An 18,375-nucleotide genomic window follows, 5' to 3' on the forward strand; every position below is an offset into this window, starting at 1 on the left:
AGCCTTCCGAGCCGCCCGGTGGGAGCGGGGATAGATGTGCGCTGCTGCTGCAGCAGAGGTTTGGCTGTGGCCGGGGGTAGCGCCCTGCCTCCCGCTACAGCTTCTGCGGGATGCCCGGTGAGGGTGCCTGCTTTCAGCCCTGCGGGGAGACGCCACCGCGAGTGTGGTGCTGCAGCAGCAGCAGGTCAGCCGGGCTCTGGGGAAGCGCATCCTTCTGCACCGAGGGCACCGGTTGATGTTAGACCTCCTTCCCGGGCTCTCCATTTGCTCTGTTCCCACAGCTGAGTGCGCCTGGCCCATGGGCATGGTGTGAGGTGTGACCACCGTCCCCATGCCTCTTCCCCGTCGGGGTGAGCCACCCTTTCTGAGTCAGCGTTGCAATCCCACGTGGGTGCAGTTTTGGGGACAACTGAACAAAAGCTGCTGTTAAAACAAGCAGCACCAGACCGTGCCCAGTGGCCCTGGCACAGCTTGGGGACAGCTGAGCTCCTCACGGGCTTCCTGGGGTCCGGGAGGGCGCTGACCCGCCATGGACCACCTGAAGCCCCTCCTGCTTCCATAAGGACCCAGACCACGGCACATCTCCTCCCAGGGCCCTGGGACCGCACGTTTAAACTAGTTAAAAGCAGTCGAACTTCTGAAACATGCTGGGCCACAGCCCGGTGGTGTGACCCCGGCCTCGGCGGAGGAAGCTGCCCCTCGCCAGCTGGCAGCTCGTGGGGAGCCGGCACGGCAGCACGGCGGTGCCGGCACGCGTGTCTGTGCATGTGCAGCTGTGCAGCTGACTGCACACAGGCCATCGCTGTCACCTCTCCTGACAGCGTCAGCTTGCAGAAGTCAGCCAGGTCTCAACCCTGTCTTTCTACGGGCTTTTTTTGGCTACTTATTGTGAAAAAGGGAGCATCAGGGATTCTTTTTGTTTCAAAGGAGAGACCCTGTGTACAATTAAAACTTGTTTCTGGTAAACCTCATTCCAGGAAAGATGAGCTTTTAACAAAAGGCTTTTGACAGCTGCAGGGTATTTCATTTTTTTTAATGCCGAATGAAAAATCAATACATTTTTCTAGGTTATACATATTCAGAACAGGCTTGATATTTCCATTATAATGGAAAATGGGTGTCTGCACATCTCGCCTGTCAGAGCTGCACCACCGCATTTTCCAAGCCACTGCTAAATATTTCAAACCTGATTTGATTGTGGTTCATGACAGCTAATGTTTCTCAGCTCTTGAGCCTGCCGGAGGGTGGGGAGGCAAGCGCACGCTCTTTCTCTCCTATCCCTGCATTTCCACCACCCTTGAAATGCCCCTTATCCCTTTGGATAAGAGATCTGGGTTTGTTAAGGAAAACGTAGCTGAGAGGAGAGGTGAGGGGTCTTGGGCTGTTCAAGCTGGCCTGGATCCAGTCGGGATTTGCTGATTTCTCCAACCCTCAAACTTTCTGGGTTTTGAGAGGGGCAGAAATGCAGCAGTGTGGTCCTGGGTGATGGCATGGGGGGATTCAGGCACATTTTCAGTGTGTAACTGAGTCAGAGATTCCCTGACATCTGCAGATGTCAGATACTCATGATTTTCCAGACTCTTCTCCCTCTCTTCACCCCCCGAATGTTTTAATTTTAAATTAAAAGGAAATGCCACTGTCTAAAATGATTTATTCATGAAGGAAGGGAAGACTCTTCCTAGGATTTTGCACGGGGCAGATTTTGTACGATGGAAGAGCAGGTTCCTTGGACTCCAGGTGCCCCGCAGTTACACTTGCTTGCTCTTGGTATTGACCTGAATGCCGGCAGTTGGAAAATTCCTTTAAGAAAATCTATTAATAAAGCATCATGGCCTCCGGATGGCACTCTGGCATGGGCACCCGCGGGCAGGTTGTGTTGTTTGTATTTCAGTGGGACACAATCCGCTCCATGCAAATCCCACAGCAACAGCTCTTGCACCTGCCCTGGCGAGCTCCCCGCAGAGGATGAAGCCCACTTACCCTTCGTGAGCTCATAAACCCTGTGTTGTTGGAGTTTATGGAAACCAGAGGCACCAGTCTAGCACCTACATCCTCTGGGCATGAGCTGCAATAGCATCTCTGGCCTTCCAGAGCCCCTTGCTAAGGTTCCCAGGTCGGTACTCAACCCCACCGCCTCTTACAAAACATCCTCTGTGGCAGATCCCCACACCTCTGGGTTCGCACCCCTGCCACGCTCTCCCAAAGTGCTGGTCGGAGTCCTTGGCCTGCAGAGACTCCCAGTATACTGCTGAAATACTGGAGGGACTCCTCACCCTCCAGACATCAGCCCCGACTGGGACACTTTTTAGGGTGTGCGGTTTTAAGCTGAGCACCTTTTTAACTACATGACGACTGGTGGAATTTTTATCAATCTCCGTAAGGAAAATACAGTCAAGCCGGTAGGTGAATGAGTCCTAACAAAGAGTGTGTACGGCCTCGAGGAGGTATGGTCAAACAGTAACAAAAGGGTCATGGTGGTTTGGAAATAAATTCCCTACATCTTGCTGACCACGGCCTCATGCAGCCTTTGGGATCTGGTGACACAAGGTCGCCTTCACACTCAGCTGCAGGTCTGTCCTATGGGGCTCTTCGGACATTAAGTAAAAGACAGCAGTCAGCTCTGCTCGAACGCAGCGTGGGGATAATGTGACGCCAGGATTTGCAGACAATTAAAATGGAAGCTCAAAAGCTCCTTGTTGCATGTGCAGCGGATTGAGAAGGGCAGACCTTTCCCTACCAGATGTGATGCTGGCCTTGTCCTCTCAGAAGGGCGCCCCAAAGAAATGCAGGAGGATAGGTGGTTGGGTGCCGTTCGCACATGTGTTTGCTACCCAGAGCTGCCATCGCGCCTCGGAGCTGCCACTGCGGCTCAGCAGCTGCAGAGCTGTCAGCAGAGAGCGTGGGTGCAAATCTTTTGGCACCAGCAGCTCTGCTGCATTTTATTTTCAGTGTTGGAGGATCTGATTGTTAGAAGCTGGGTCAGATCCCATGCTCGTGCCCTGCCTGCAGCCTGTTGGAGGCTGGTTCTCAGCAGTTCAAACCCTCTGCAGTGCATGTAGCCAGCTGAGGAGCAGTGCGGCTGAGGATGCTCTCTCGACCATCCCTGGGGTCAGCTTGGACAGACGGCTGCGAGGCAAGTTAGGCTGAGTGTAGTGAGCAGAGTTGCATCCAGCCTTCCAAAAAAGTCTGCTGGAAGAGGATCGCGAGGCAGCCAGGAGTTAACGCTTCCGCTTCCCCAAGTGTCCGCGCCAGGCGGCTGCGTCCCCGGGGTCCGCGGGCGCGGGGAGCTCCCGGGTGTGCCGAGGAGAGGAGCAGGAGGATCGTCCTCGGCAAAGGCCCCGGGAGCGAGGAGCCAAGTAAGGATGGTACCAGGGGCTTTCCCAGCTGATGGCGAGCCTCCTTGGGCAGATGTGTCTTGCTCTCTGATCCCTTCCCATCCTGCTTTAAAAAAACACACTTCAGAAAAAGTCGGCTCAGCCCAGAGGTGGGAGGAGAAGGGTTTGAAGCATGCCTGTGCTTTTTGCAGCCCGCCTGCCCAGCGCAGAGGCGTGGGAGCCAAGGAGGCAGGTCTTGTCCTCGGAGAGCAGCCGTTTCAGGGTCGGGGCTCAGCGGACGCTTGGTGCAAGGCCCTGCCGATGCTTGGTGCAAGGCTCGGCCGGGGCTGGCGGTGGGACGGGCTGCGCCTGCGAGCCTGAGGGGCTGCAGGCCCAGCGGGGCAGGAGGATTTGCCGTTTGTAGCCTTGTTTTTCAATCATTTTCTACCGTTATTGGTATTCATAGCTCACATTTTTCCGGTTACTGTCAGCCTGGGCTTTCATCCATTTTAAAGAGCTATTTTTTCCCTTGTTGATGATGATGATGGTATAAAGACAGATGGTGTAACTGCTTATGAATGTCCTATTTTATTCCCCTCGAACCAGACAGTGCACTTGAAGACGTGTATTATTTCCACATGCTCAGGTTAGAGCCCAGACAGCGTCTGAGCCCAGCAGCCGGCTCGCCCGTCCTCTTCCTCCCATGCCGATGCTGACACCTCCGGGTCGCAGCCGGGAGTGCCGGCGCCACGGGCACCCTTTGTTGTTCGGGGCCGGCCGGGGGGGGGCCCGGCCTGGGCAAGGCCCGGCCTGGGGAGGCCGCTCCCGGGGCGGCGGGCGCTGGGCCCGGCTGCCCCCGCCTCTGCCGCCGGCGCTGTCCCGAGGGCCCGGGTGTCCGGGGAGAGGCTGAAATGAAGACTGGGCTACGATGATAGAACCCCCTGGGTAAGGGTTTTTAACAAAACCGGCTGAAGTCTGCCTGCTATCTCGCCCTGCGTGGCAGCGTTTTGAAAGCAGCGAGGTGGTTTGGGGGCTGGGGGTGGTTTGTTGGTTTTTCTCCAGGCTGGGAAAAATTTGGGAATTTTAATTTCTGCAACGTGAATCCAGCTGCGGAGTTCCCAGCGCTTCTCTCCAGCCAACTTGACCACGCGTCGCGCAAGGCAGGCTGCTCGTCTCACCCCCGCAGCAGTAATTTGCGTCTTCCCACGCCTTAGGTGCCTTTGCCTAGCGATGCCGCCCGTCGGCTGCCACCCCTCTCTTACCCTGGGGTCCTGTTTTCCCAGACGAAGACCACCGGGGTCCCTGCAGCTCTCGGGAGTTTCCAGCTTTTAAAAGAGGGAAAGAGGGGTAGAGAATAAATCACAGTGCTTCCACTTAATATCAGTGCTGATCTCTGGATGCTTTTACAAGTTCCTCCCTGATTTAAGTTGTCACATTCTCAAAGGGCACTGCTGAGTATCTGCTATCTCCTGATAGGTGTTTTTAATCCTGATTTCTAGCCCCGTCTTTGTTAGGGGGAGGATGGGGGGGGTGCTTTAACTGGTTAGGTAGTTCAGATAAAACCTCAGGATAGCCTAGGATTTACCATGACCAGATAATGCAAGTTAAAATTATGAACTGTCCTGCCTAAAAGAGGATGTAATGGCTTAAAAGTACCTTTTCTTCCCAGTGTTGATGTAGCCCCTGTCAATTATATGGTAGCTGTCGAGCTGTACACACTATACATAAGTACCCAAGATATTAGATGATAACGTAGCTGTTGCACCCTGGTATAAGACGTCTGGTGGCTGCCGCTGTCCCGCTCCCAGTATCCCACCTGAGGAGGGTGCCTCTGCCTGGAGCTGCACCGCGCCGTGTCGACACGCTCCGTGCCGCCGGCCTCGCGCACCAGGCTTTGGTTAACGGGTGGGGCAGGGGCACGTTGTGTTTTGTTTGGAGCTTTCAGCGCTTCGCTTCACTGCGTGTTTTTTCTCCTTCATGCTTTTGCACCTGTAGGATACTGCCTGTGTGCTCAAACTCTTCCCGTGACTGGGATGAAAATAAGACCCCCAGCAGCCTCCTCCCCTGCCTTGTGTCAGGGCCATGTCCGCAGAAGACAGTGCTGCTCCTTGCTTTCTCTGAGCAGAAGCGAGTGGTGGTGTTTCTGCAGTGAACTTGGGGGTCTCGGTGACCAGGGTCAGTACTACGCGGTGGTATTCGGTCCGAAGAGCTTGAGATGGGGATGAGGAGGAAGGCTGAGGCTGAAGGTGCTGGAGGCTCCAGTCAGTCCTGACGCTTCTCTAATCCATCTTGTGGTTGGGTAGAACCTTCTCATGCCAGGCAAATGTTTTACTGTACATTACACCGCAGGGGACGTCAGTAGCTATAAGCAGTAGAAGTCGGTGAGATTCTTCATTTCGTCTTCATCTCTCACTTTTTTCCTCTGTAATTTCTCTCTTGACCAGCCAGCAGGTAGTCGTTGGGGGAACGCTGGGTGACATTGATATCTGCCACTCAGCACTTGTGCTTCAGCCTTGGCTGTTGCTCAATGGCAGTTACTTGCTCTTCTGTTTCGACTTCCATTTTTATGTTACACTTTCTGCTTCTTTCGTTTCAGAAGAATCCATTGAAGATGCGGAAGGGCCCAATGAAACAGCCGGTGATGCTGAAGAGCCTGCCAAGGAGCAAGAGAGTGGAGGGGACAAGGACCAAAGTAAATGGACAGGTGGGTTTTGGTCCCTCTTTTTCTTTAAATCCAGGAAAGGGAGGTAGGAAGTTGCAGAGCAGCGGTCTGCAAAACTCTTTCCTTAAATGACTGTGCCACACAGCACTGTCAGCATGACCTAAGTGTCGTCCTCTCTGAAGTCTTTGGGTGTAGCTTCGTGACACACTCGCACAGTTTGAGCCGTGGTCAGTCGTGCATCCCCGCTCCCAGCCCCGGGCTCACAAGGGGCAGCGGGTCAGAGCTCCCCTGCGCTCGTGGTGCTGGGCCTGACCCTGGCAGTGGGACTCGGCAGCTGGGAGGGGCGGGGGGAGAAAGGGACTGCCCCTTCTGGCAGCCACCAGCACTTAGGGTGGATTAAGCATATCATGAAACCCCACCCTATGTTGTTAAGACTTGAGAGACTGTTAGCCTGCTTTTTGATCATGGTCCTGGCTCTGGTAGCAAAATTTTGACACAGAAAGGCAGAGCAGGGAGGCAGACCCTGTGCTTGGGCTCTGTTCACTGCTCACTTTCTGCTGGAGCCATGACGTCCTGAAACGGAAACTGCAGATGCGCAGCGATGCTTCTGTTGCAGTGCAATCTGAAAGGTTTCTCTTTGCAAAATCCTTAGATGGATTAATTATGAAGGTATTAGGTTACTTTGTCTTTCGCAGAAGATGGTTGCTATCTTGCAGAGGTGAGTGGGAGGAATCTTTAAATATTCCTTGCATTTGAGCAGAAAGCAGCTGCAAGATTGTGCTCCTCCAGCGAGGGCCATTCCGCTACTCAGCTGGCACTTGCTGACCGCGTTAGCGTAGGTGTGGACACGGGGGCACTGGCAGCAGTACCCACTTCCCTTGACCCAGGACGGAGCAGTTCTGACTCCCCGTTTCTCTTTCTGCATGGCAGCCCAGTCGGTTTGCAGACTTATGGTTGCTTGGAACGATGCCTCTCTGTCTGCACAGAGACCCTCTTCCAGGCAGCCTTCTCCTGCCGTGTTTGTGGTTGCCTCTTAGTGAGCCACGGCCAAAGAGATATTTCGGCTCACCCAGACTTGAAAAGGATGAAATGTGGTCTTTCACCTCAATACAGTTTTAATCTCAGCCATTGGAAGATGAGCGCAAACAGGTGAAGAAAGCAAGCTGTGCTTTAACGCTTGTTGAAACTCGGGTACAGTGGATATGGAAAACAGGTACCACACCTCGGTTTTGTAACGTTTCTGCTTTCAAGCTCCCTTGAGGAACATGGCTATGTTGCCATGTCCTTCTGGACCTCAGACATGGAAAGGAATAGAAACTAGGTGAGGTTATTTGTGACACCCACAGAAGAGCAGTGTCCGCATGCACAGGAATATGAAAACGCCACGGTACAAACTGAGGTGTAGCCGGGGAGGGAAATGGGCAGTATCAAGGAAGCACTCACGTGCGGTAAGAGAAGACTACAAGAAAAGAGCTGGTCTGCAGCTCAGCCCGGTGGGAAGGCTCTCAGCCGCGATGCCAAGAAAGCTGAGGAGCATAAAGCCTTCTTTGCCTTCGTCTTCACTAAACAGACCGACTGCGTGAGAGACCAGAGCAGCCCGTGTCAGCGGCGCTGCGGGGAGAGCTCGTCCCCCAGCTGTGAAGGAACCGACCGCAGAGTGCTCGGAGCCGAACGCGGGCACATCTGTGGCCTGCTGCTTCCTGCCGGGGTGCGGCGAGGAGGCGACCGAGGCGTCCTCAGGCCTGTCAGCTGCTGTGGCTTGTGAATGTAGAGAAGACGGGGAGGTACCGCGAGGGGACGGACGTGGTGCCTGTCTTGGACTGAAGGGGTAGCTGGGGAACCGCACACCTGCCAGCTCTCTTTGCCCCAGATTTTCCTGGGAATTGACCAAACAACTGTTTGTAAGTACTGACAGGAAGATAATGAGATGAGTAACAGTCGGCACGGATTTGTCAAGAACAAATCATGTCGACACGACCCAATTTCCTTCTGTGTGAAGAAGGTCTGGTTTGCAGTCAGCACCTCATATCTTCTCCTTAGGAAGACTTCTGAGGCTGCTTTTCAGGACAGTCTCAAAACGAAGCGCAAGCATTATGGTGTAGGTGAAAACATTATGGAATGGGTGTGTTTCTGCGGTGCTGGAAAGCTTCCTCTGGAAGATTTCTGAGCTTGGGGTGTCAAGAAAGATGAGGAGCAATTTGAGAAGGCCCAAACAGCACGATCGACCCAGAAGAGAGCATGGTCTGCATGGTGTCAGCTGGGAGGAGAAAATGGAATGAACGGACTTATTTGACCCAAAAAGAGAAGACCAAAGGGGAGGACAAGATAAGTCTTCTTGTGCATAAAATGCTTCTGAAAGGAAGGAAATAATTTGTTTTCCATGTTCAGGATATAGACAACAAGAAGTAATGGGCTTAAATTGAAGGGAGAAAGACTGAGGTTAGATAATAAATTAAAAAAAAATCCTCCTGGTACAGCTTGTGAAGCACTGGAGTAGATTTTCTGGGAAGGTTCCTCAGAGGTCTTTCAAGAAGATTAGACGAGCTGCTGTCGGGAATGAAGTAGGCACAGTTTATCCTGCTTTGGATGGACCGGCTGACCTTCGGAGGTGCCTCTGAGCCCTGCAATTCTGTGAAAGTGGGAGATAGGTGAGAAAGAAGAGCAGGCGCAAAGCCAATAAATAGTGTGCTGAAGTGGAGGTTGATAGACCTGTTTTCTGTTCATCATGCTGCAATTTGATCATTACGTTCCTTAGCAATTTACTCACCTTTTGTGCCTCAGTTTCTTAACTGTGCACTGGGCGATTATTTCTTCCACTTTCTTAAAGATTTGTGAGATCTCTAAGGAAATGTCGAGCGTGTCTGCCAGGCTCCCTCTGCACAGACGCGCGAGTGATGAGTCAGGGTTGTTTGACGGCTCTACGGTGCACGCGTCCGTCTGGCAGGCTGCACCGGTGTCGGTGTTAGCACTGAAAGGAAAACCCTCTCTGCTTTCATTGTAAATTTGTCAAAATGTCTCAGCTGCAAAGCAAATGTATCGATTTGGGGTTTTTATTTATTTTAAAGCGGAATAATCTTAAGCAGAAACATTTTTTTAGGTAGTACTTTCCATTAAAATAGACATGTGGAAAATGCCATCCCAAGTAAGGATTCATTTTACCGTGATTTTCTCATACTTCTTTGTGGCTCCTAAAAGATTTCTGGAAAGCGGCAGTGCCGTCTGCGTTCAGCCGTGCTCGCGCTGCCTCTCTTCCCCTCGGCTCCTAACAGGCACTAACACTGCCGTGTGACTCCCAAAATACCGCGCGGCGAGAGAAGGGCTGACGTTCCCTGTTCCTAACGGGACCTGTTTGCCTTCTCTTTTTCCTCTCTCCCCGGCAGTGGGATTAGCAGCTCCCAGGCATCGTTGGGTGCAGCCCCCTCGCACCGGGGCTGCCTCTGCCCTGCCTGCCTCCCTCATTCTGCTCCAGAGCCGTCCGCCTCCGTGCTGGAGAAGGGAGATGCTCTTTGCCTGGTGGCTGAGCTTTAGAAATTATCTCATCATGACTAACGTGAGATTTATCACAAGCGAAACAGCAAGGAGGAAAGAAATCATGGCCCTTCCCGACTCCATTTTTGAGCCAGGATGTAAATGATGAATATTCAACACGTTGGTTTCTAGCTAAAGCCTGCATCAAACCAGGGTAGATCAGTACGAGACTTTTGAGATTTGGGGTAGGGCTTCTATGTGTTTTCTGACTAGCGAGAAGCTCTTCATCCGCAGTGACCCCGCTAGGAAAGAGACTTTCTTAATGCACTGTCAGTTGTATAGATATAGAATATCAGGGTTTTTTCCACAAAAACAAGAAACAAACTCTACTTAAAATATAGATTGAAATGAAATATTTCTAGAGGACTAGCCTGAAGGGCTTTTATTTTTTTTAATGATTTTTTTTTTTTTAATCCATGATGCTCACCTAACACAGAGCAATTAGTGCAATGGAGCGTCCCTGATTCGAATCCATGGTAGATTGCTATTAAAGGAGGTATTAATGGGCTGCCGAGAGCTGGGAAATTGTTGCAGAAAAGTGTGTTTATGGAGTATGGTGCTGGCAGGCATGATTTCAATCGGATTTGACATGTTTAACATAAATGTATACTGCACAGCTCCTGCAGTTTATGAATAATTCCTACAGGCCCACTGCCTTTCTAATTACTGAAATTGAAAAAAACAGGTCAGGCACATCCTGACGGAAATCTATTACCGCCCCTCCCCCCGCTGCCGCTTTTTTCTGGTTTTTTAATATATGGCGTTTGTTGAGCACTTAATGGCTGGGATATTCTGTGGACCAGAGTAAAGGCAAGGGTGCGAGTGGGCTGGGAGGAAGGGGACGAGGGGCGCGATGGAGCGGCTCTTGACCCTGGCTTCTGTGTGAGGGAAGCCTAGGAGAGGGGATGGGAAGGCTGGCTGTAATTGTGCTTTTTTCCTGAGGATTTACGAAGCACAAAAGGCTCCCAGGCGCCAGCTCAAGCCCAGGAAAACAGCTGGGCCGGGTGCCTCCATGCCGCGGCTCGCCAGGGAGGCTGGGCTCAGAGCGGGGCGCGCGCCTAGCTCCCGGACAGTGTCTGCAGGTGCTGGGTTTCTGGTCTCTGTGGGAGCGAAGGGGAGGTGATGGCCCAGCGGTGGCTCTGGGAGGACCCTGAAGGCCCATCGGCCCTTCCCCGGGGCAAGCCGTGGGGTCGGCCGTGGGCGCTGCTCCAAGTCGTGGCCCCAGAGCATCCCCGCTTGCCCTCTGCGCGACGTCCTGGCCTGGGTCTGCCAGGCTCACCCAGTCCTGGCCTGGGTCTGCCAGGCTCGCCCAGTCCTGGCCCTCTCCGCGCTGGTGGGGCTGTTGAGCCCAGCCATGTGCGCAGCATCTTTGATTCTTCCTTGCAGTCAGCTTGATCATTTTTATGACTGTTCTTTGAACTTTCTTTTTCTGTTTTTACCTAGCAAAGTATGGCTACTTACAAAATAAAAAGCAGCAAAATTACCGATCTGGCCCAAGTGGAACAACTGTTGACTTCTAGCTGGGAGAAGCGGTCCTGCAGCCCCCCAAACTGGAGCCATCCCTCCCTGCCTGCAGGGCTCCCTGCTGGCTCTCGGCTGCCTTTACCAGTTGCTAATCTTGAAAGCACGTGCGTGTCATGTTCACCACAGTGAAACCCGGTTGCTCCCTCCCCAGCAGTGACACCACATAGTAAAACCCGTCCATGCGGCCGTCCCGGCTTTCTAGGCCGCCCGGGAGCGCAGAGGGGCCGTCTCAGTGGCACTGCTGGGTGAGTTGCATTGCTGGTGTCAGGAGTAGCTGTGCTGCAGCGGAGCCTGTCCGACGGCTGCTTTGCTGTTTTCAGATACTTTTCACGCATGTTCTTTGATGAGTGGGTCTCTGCTGATGTCTCTGCTGTCTCCACTCTCCGTGTTCACTCCTTCCTCACCGGTACGTTCTGCTCGCCAGGTAGCTGTGTGCTGCCCAGCAGTGGTGGTCATCCCTTCTTGCTGGTTTTAAGGAGTTAGCAGAATTACTGCTGTTTAGACCATCTCCCAAGCTCAACACACTGATTTAATAAATTAGTTGATATGGACTCTCATGGTAGGTTAGTTGAAATATTTATTCAATTGAATTGGACAGTAATATTCACACAGATTGATAGCTGGCTCAAGAACCATATGAAATAGATAAATATAAAAGATTATTGCTTGTTTCCTTTCAGCCACTTCATAATTCAAAAAAAACCAAGATTTCCCATGATTCTGAAGACATCATCTTAGACACCATTGCTGGAAGAAAAGGTGCAGTGCTTTAGGGTACCACTTTGCAAACGTGGGTCCTGCGGGGCACAAGACGGGATGATTTTCTCCATGCCCCGTCTTTCCTCCTGCCCCACGCAGGTCTCCGTTGAACTCAGCGGGGCAAAGAAGGAGCTGTCGCTCCCAGCGCAGGGAAGCCTCCCAGCTTCGGTCCAGGCCTTTTTTTTCGGGTACGTTTGCCGGAGCGTTTTGCTACTCGTGTGCCACGGTCAGCTTCTGCTGCAGTCGCTGCCCCATCCGTGTCTGTAAGCACCTGGACCCTCGTCCCAGCGTGCCGGTGTGGCAGGGCCGCCCGCGGCCGTGTTGCTCTCCAGCTCTCCTGCTCCCTGGGTCAGAGTCGGGATTCTCGTAACCTTCGGGACTGATCCATAACTTTGTGCCGTTGCTCCGGGATCTCTCGCCCAGCCTGCGTGGGTCATTTTCTCTCCCGCAGCGCCTTCACTCCTGGTTCACAGCGCAGCGCCGCGTTGGAGCACTACGCCAGGAGCAGTGCGGCTGCCGGCAGGTGCCAGGGCCTCCTTCGGGAGCTGATGGGCGATGAGCTGAGCTGCAGGGCTGCGGGGCAGGTCTGTGGTGCTCATGACAGCAAGCAAAGCACTGCCTCCATGTGCCCCTTGTGCTGCCTGGCGTCTCTCTGCGACGTTCTCTGGGTGCTCTGTGTTTGTACAGAGCATGGCAGAAAAGTCTGGTGGCGGCTGGGGCTTCTGGGTACTGTAATATGAATATTTAATCATAATTCAGTTGTTCATACTCACTGCAGGCTGGAAGGTATGACACAGCATTAGAAAAACAAATTATTTGACCATTTTCAGGGCCACATTTCTGAAAGGCAGCAGTAAAGGTCTGGGTACTGCAAATCTCAGTGTATTTACTTCTGTCTATCATGCAATCACATTATTTATCAAATACAGAGTTGAAAAAATACTGTAGAGCAACAGGCAATATACAGGCCTGTTAGTATGGCTACAACATCTTATTAGAACGAATGGTACCTTCAGGGAATAAGGCATGTAAACAGACAGTGTTGCAGAAAGAAACACTCAGCCATGTGTTACTAAGACAGGAGGCAACACACGGGCCGTGCTGTAGCAGCGTTGTACGCCCAGGTGCCCTTTCGGGGAGGCCTGACTGCGGCTCTGGCTGCTTTCGTGTCACCACCGTCTCGCGGTGGAGTTACCTTCTCGGGGTGATTCTTGCTGTATCCATACAAATTGTGTGTTTCCGCGGGATAGCAACTGTCTGGCAGAGAGGCTGAGACCGAAACTGTGCGCCGTTATTCTGGGCTCCTCAGCTGCTGTTAATGGAAATGTATGGGTAGGTCTGGACCACGGGGCCTGGCCTTGCCCATCACCCACGGTGAAGGCTGCGTGAGCGTGAAAACAGATAAAACAGTCCGTTCCGGTCTCAGGATTTCGGGAGGAAAACCACAGCTGTTTTAAGGATCCTCTTCCGCAAGACCCGTGCAGGGGTGACGGCTGCTGTCGCGGGCATTCCCAGCCGCGGGGCTGTGCAGGCATGGCAGGCAGGTCAGTCCGGTCCAAGGCTCGTGATGCTGAGTAATTGCTCCAAGAAAACGTCAGGGGAGGTTGAGGAGGGAGGCACCACCAAATATGGAATTTTATTTTCCATCGGGCAGTGAAAACACAGTTCCCTGGTCCCGCTGAAAACTTTTTCCCAGGCCGGCTGCTGAACTTAGTAGGAAGAGATTTTTTTCAGTAGGCTGGGGGCAGGGAGGGTGTTGTTTCTTAAATCAATGGAGAGAGCAGAAACCCCACTGTAAATTTCTAGGGCAAGTGGCAAGCTGGTTTACGGAATGCAGGGAGATGAGAACCTCTGGCTTACGGAAAGCAGCATGAATTAATAATCATTTAATTGGCTTCTCCATTATGTTGCTGGGTTGGGAGATGGAAGTTTAGATGAAGGGGCTGTCAGCGGTACTTTAGCTAAAAGAATCTGATGGCTGGGAGGCGGGGTGGCGACTCCCTTCCCACCAGGATGGAGAGCAGGCAGCTTTGGGGACCCTCGCCGGCTTTGCCTCTGGAGTTCGCAAAGGAAAGGATCCCCACTTCCAAGGAAGTGTCCCATCTCACCTCTGAAATAACACCCGGGAGGATTTCTTCTCCTCCTTTGAAAAGCAGAAGCCGCCGAGGAAGAGCGAGGAGACAGGCAGGTCTCCGGGCGGTGCTGTGGCGGGCCAGCGTGCCCGCAGCAGAGCCGTCCTGTTGCACTTGGCTTTCGGGTGCATTTGTTGAGAAATGCAGATTCTTCTCTAAGGTTGGCAAATCTGAACTAAATCCATTTAAAGAGTCAAAATAATAAAAATACTAATAGATACATAGTCGTACATCATACTTTAAACCTAGATTCCTTTTTCTTTTCTGCAAGGCCTGTACCTCTAGAGCGTGATCTTGGACGTGGTTAGGGCGCAGGCGTTGTGCTCCACCTTCTCTGGTGCCAAGCTGCCGCTTGGGGCCGAGGCCCTTTTGACATTTTCGGCCGAGGACATTTTGTCCCGAGCGCTGTGCGCAGACGCGAAGGTCCCGCGCAGCGGCGGGAGAGCTCTGCAGGCAGGCGCTGAGCTGTGTGTCCTCATTTCTGCAGGCAGAAGGGAGTTCTTAATTCCTCTGATCTGTGATGTGGACTGAATGTGTCACTTCGTGCGTTTGGCTGTTTATCAACAATAAACTTCGGTCGCGGTGTTAAAATTCCCACTTGAGCTGTCAACTCAAAAAATAATACTTAGAACAAATATTCAGTATGCATTTTTCAGAACTCTGCAACAAACCGGTTATTCTGGGGTCTGGACAATCATTAATAATTCTGCTTTTGAAGGATTAAAGTTATGGGTTGGATCAAGTGCGCTTAATAAAATTGGGCACTTTGGAGATGGTAAGTAAAAGTAAATTTTAATTACGTTTTACTTTTCCCTAATTCTAAGCAGGCTGCTTCCCGGTAGAAAGGAAATAAGAAAATAGCCTGTCGTGACTCCGGAGGTTACAGCTAGTGTTCCGCAGCTGCAGGGTAGTTGGCAGTTGGGTTGCTGAATTTAGTCACCGCATCTGAAAACATCGCATTGGTGAGCTGCTGGAAGTGGTGCGCAGTGAAGTCGGTGGCAGAGGGTGAGGAGCAGGGGCTCCCCGAGCTCCTCGTGCCTCGCTGTGCCAGTGCAGATCCCACTGCCGGTGGGGACACCAGGGGTTTTGTATGCGTCCAGAGCTCACCTGGGTTTATTAATGCAATTCTCAGGTATTTTATGGTTCTCACCATGTTGCCAAAACTGAAAGCGTTGTCATCCTTTATTTGGAAAGGTGACCCATATACGTGAGCAGAGGTTTCTCCAGCCGTCCCCTTTCCTCCCTCGAGTCCCCTGCCCCTCTTGCAGGCTGGCGGTGCCAGCACAGCTCGTGGCAGCGCTGGTCGGTAGTTTTGCAGAGCAGATGACACCCAACGGTTTGAAGCGGCATTTGCCAGATAGGGAGCCTGGAGAGGTCCTGCCCAGACCACGTAGGAGACACAATCACCAGCCGGGGCAGAGAAGTCTAAGGGGACCCAAAGTCGTGGCTGGCGTTGTCATCCCAGCCCGGTGCAGGGCTGGGGCAGAGCTCGCATGGCTGCGTGACCGTGCTGGCAGACCCAGGGTCTCCAGATGCTTGTCCCGACGTCTGACTGCCTGATTGGGGCTGACACTTCAATGTCGGAGGTCACACCGAGGAGTGGACGATGTCAACAGCAATTAGCCTCCTTATTGGGGCCACGCACTTCACACAAGGCTCGGGCAGGGCATTTTAAGGCAGGGTGGTCCTCCGCCCGCCACGGTGCTGGCTCTCAGTGGTGGTCTCTGCCTCCCCAAACCCACCGGGAGGGACCGCAGGTGGGTCCGGGGTGGTGCCATATTTGTCATGCTCCAAGCACATTTTATTAGTAGGAAGCAAGGAAGGCCAGCTTTGGTCCTGTAGACATCTTTACTGACTTTCCAGTTCTGAACCCCAGGGAGAGTCTCGGGTTCAGCCAGCGGATCGACCTCAGAAGCAGCCCATCGTTCTGCACAGGGAGCAGAGCGGGATCTCCATTGGTGTCCGTAAGTCAGCACTGACACCGCAGGCTTGGTTTACACAAAGAAACTCTAGGTTTGGACGTTTTAAAGGAGTTGGCAGCACAGTGAGGTCCTGTGGTTTGGTTTCAGATACAGCCCAGACTTTACATCCACGCACAGAGGCTGTGTAACCAGCCAGGGCTGAAATACCAGGCGTGCGGCAGGGCAGCGCTGTGGGGAAGGAAATCACCTCTAAGCAGGCTTTGGCATGGCCAAGTCTACCAGGAGTAATTTAGTAGCACCAGAGCTCTTCTGATCCCTCTGGCAGTACTGTATTCTGTTGCGATACCTATTTTCCCTCTCCTGGCAGTTATTTTGCCTCTATTTATCTGAATGCTTAGAGGTGGGGTCTGGCAGGGAGGGCAGTTAGAAATGGGGATTGTATTTCTTACTGTGATGTGGTACCTCTCGAAATACCGCTCATGTCAGTGAAGGGAAGGATCTTTGCGAAGGAAGCAGTTTACCTGGGTCTGACTCGAACGGCGTCTTCTGAAACAAGGAGCAGATACCAGTGGGTTCACAAAGAGAATAAGAGACAAGGGGAAGAGTATGGGGGGACCAGTCTAAGAATGCTACAGTGCCTTGTTAATCGGCAGCCGATCCATCATATTAAATATCCAGCTGTCATATATTACCTTTCAAGTGAAAATGAATAACTCCCATTAAGGGCGAAATGGGTTTGAAGTCGATTCGAGACAGATTAAAGTACTGTTATGAATGTGTGTTCGGGGAGGAGGAGACGGGGGCTGTGTATAATATACTTGTCCTTACAGTTTTTAAATAATAGATGTCCCACAAATTTATGTACTGCAGGCTGCCAGGGTTCGGGGGAGGGGTAAAGGTCAGGGATGTGCTTCTCGGAGTGCCTCAACTTGCAGAGTGTTTTGCTGTTGACTTCTGGGCTCATTTGCCTTTTTCTGTTTTGCTGAAATAAGATCGCCTTTCCTCAGCTTGTTACAGCGTGAGATTGTCCGGGTCCCGTCCCAGCACTGGCCGTAGGCTGGGTCTTGCTGCCGGTCTGCCATCGTGATTTTGGTGGGACCGTTTGCGGGGAAGCACCCTCAGATGCTCTTCCCGAGGCGCGTGGGCTGAGCTGGCCTGTGCCGTCCTGGCAGCGTGCCGCTGCCTCCAGCACAGAGTGCAAGTCATGTGGGCTGACGGCCACAGCTTCCAGCCGTCTCCAAGGCAAAGGTATTCCAGAGGCCTAGGTGAGCTAGGAGTATGAGTTCTGCTTTGTCGAGTCAGTCCAGCTGCTCGTGGAGATGACGCGTTGGCCTTCACGTCTGGCCAAGCATTTGTGTATCTGACATAAACACAGGACAAGACTCTCCTGCACCTAACAGGTTATAAGCAGCCCACAGAAATAGCTGAGATTTCTCTGCTTCTAACTATAAATGACACAGTTCCCATGCTGTGGAAGATAATAAAGAATTAACTTTTTTGGGCCAGACATGCTTTGTAGGACGTAAGTTAGTCCACAAACTCATCCTCCTCCAACGCCTTGGTATGTTCTCAAGAAACAGCAGCAGAGTAAATGGAAATATTGTCTTTGTCCAACTTAAGCCTCTTTGGGGATGTCCTGATATAAATCTCTCTTTGTTGCAGCACCAGCCAGCCAGGCAGAGAAGGAGCTGACAGAGCCTCCAGCATCCTCTAAACGAATATCGTTTCCCAGCAGCTCTGAGTCGCCTCTCTCCTTTAAATGGTCAAAAACTTCAGAGGAGACCAAATCAGAGCAGGTAAGGAGGAAGAACCCAGGTTTTTGTGCAGCTACAAGCAAGTAATTTGTTTATATGTGCCAAAAGCGAAGAATAAAATAGGAGAAGGAGGACGAAAGGTGATAACTGGTGGTAGGAGAAGGCATCAAATTATTAAGGTCTAGCTGTAAGGAAAGAGGAAAGCAGCAGCTGTAACAATTGCATGATTCATTTGTCTTGCTCTGCAGATGTATCAGTGTCCATACTGCAAGTACAGTAACACAGATGTGAATCGCCTGCGGGTGCACGCCATGACCCAGCACTCAGTGCAGCCCATGCTCCGCTGCCCGCTCTGCCAGGACATGCTGAACAACAAGATCCACCTGCAGCTGCACCTCACCCACCTGCACAGCGTGTCGCCTGACTGTGTCGAGAAGCTCATCATGACGGTAAGCGGCTGCGTAGTCAAGCACGTCTGCTGCCATCCTGGCAAAGATGAAGAGTAAGGGGATGGCCTGACCTGCACGGGCTAACTTTGCTGTAGTGAGCAGCTCCTTCCTCTGCCAGGGCTCCGTCGTTTAGGTTTCTCCCATCCCTGCATGTTTTGTCTGCTTGACATCTTGTCCCTGCTTGAGCACTGTGGAAACTGGCAATGTTGCAGTGTTGAGTAATTTCCCTGTGAAGAGATTAGAGCAAATACCATTTCCTTTAACTACTGAGGTCATTGCACGGGATCGCATTTTGCACAGAAGCTTCTGGGAGATGCGGTAGCTGATGTGC

At 52.3% G+C, this 18,375-nt stretch overlaps 1 protein-coding gene across 2 annotated transcripts in view; it reads left to right on the forward strand.

Annotated features, from left to right (window-relative positions):
* Nucleotides 1-18,375, forward strand: part of ZFHX3 (zinc finger homeobox 3) — a 683,250-nt gene that overhangs the window by 638,838 nt on the left and 26,037 nt on the right. For both annotated transcript variants that reach the window (XM_087738652.1, XM_087738654.1), the window contains 3 exons: nt 5,911-6,018; nt 17,504-17,637; nt 17,844-18,044. In XM_087738652.1, the coding sequence (XP_087594778.1) occupies nt 5,911-6,018; nt 17,504-17,637; nt 17,844-18,044 (443 nt within the window). The remainder of the gene's footprint in view (nt 1-5,910; nt 6,019-17,503; nt 17,638-17,843; nt 18,045-18,375) is intronic.

The sequence above is a fragment of the Nipponia nippon genome, unplaced genomic scaffold (genome assembly GCF_047370975.1).
Source record: "Nipponia nippon isolate SJK-2023a ecotype South Korea unplaced genomic scaffold, ASM4737097v1 scaffold_7, whole genome shotgun sequence".
Lineage (NCBI taxonomy): Eukaryota > Metazoa > Chordata > Aves > Pelecaniformes > Threskiornithidae > Nipponia > Nipponia nippon.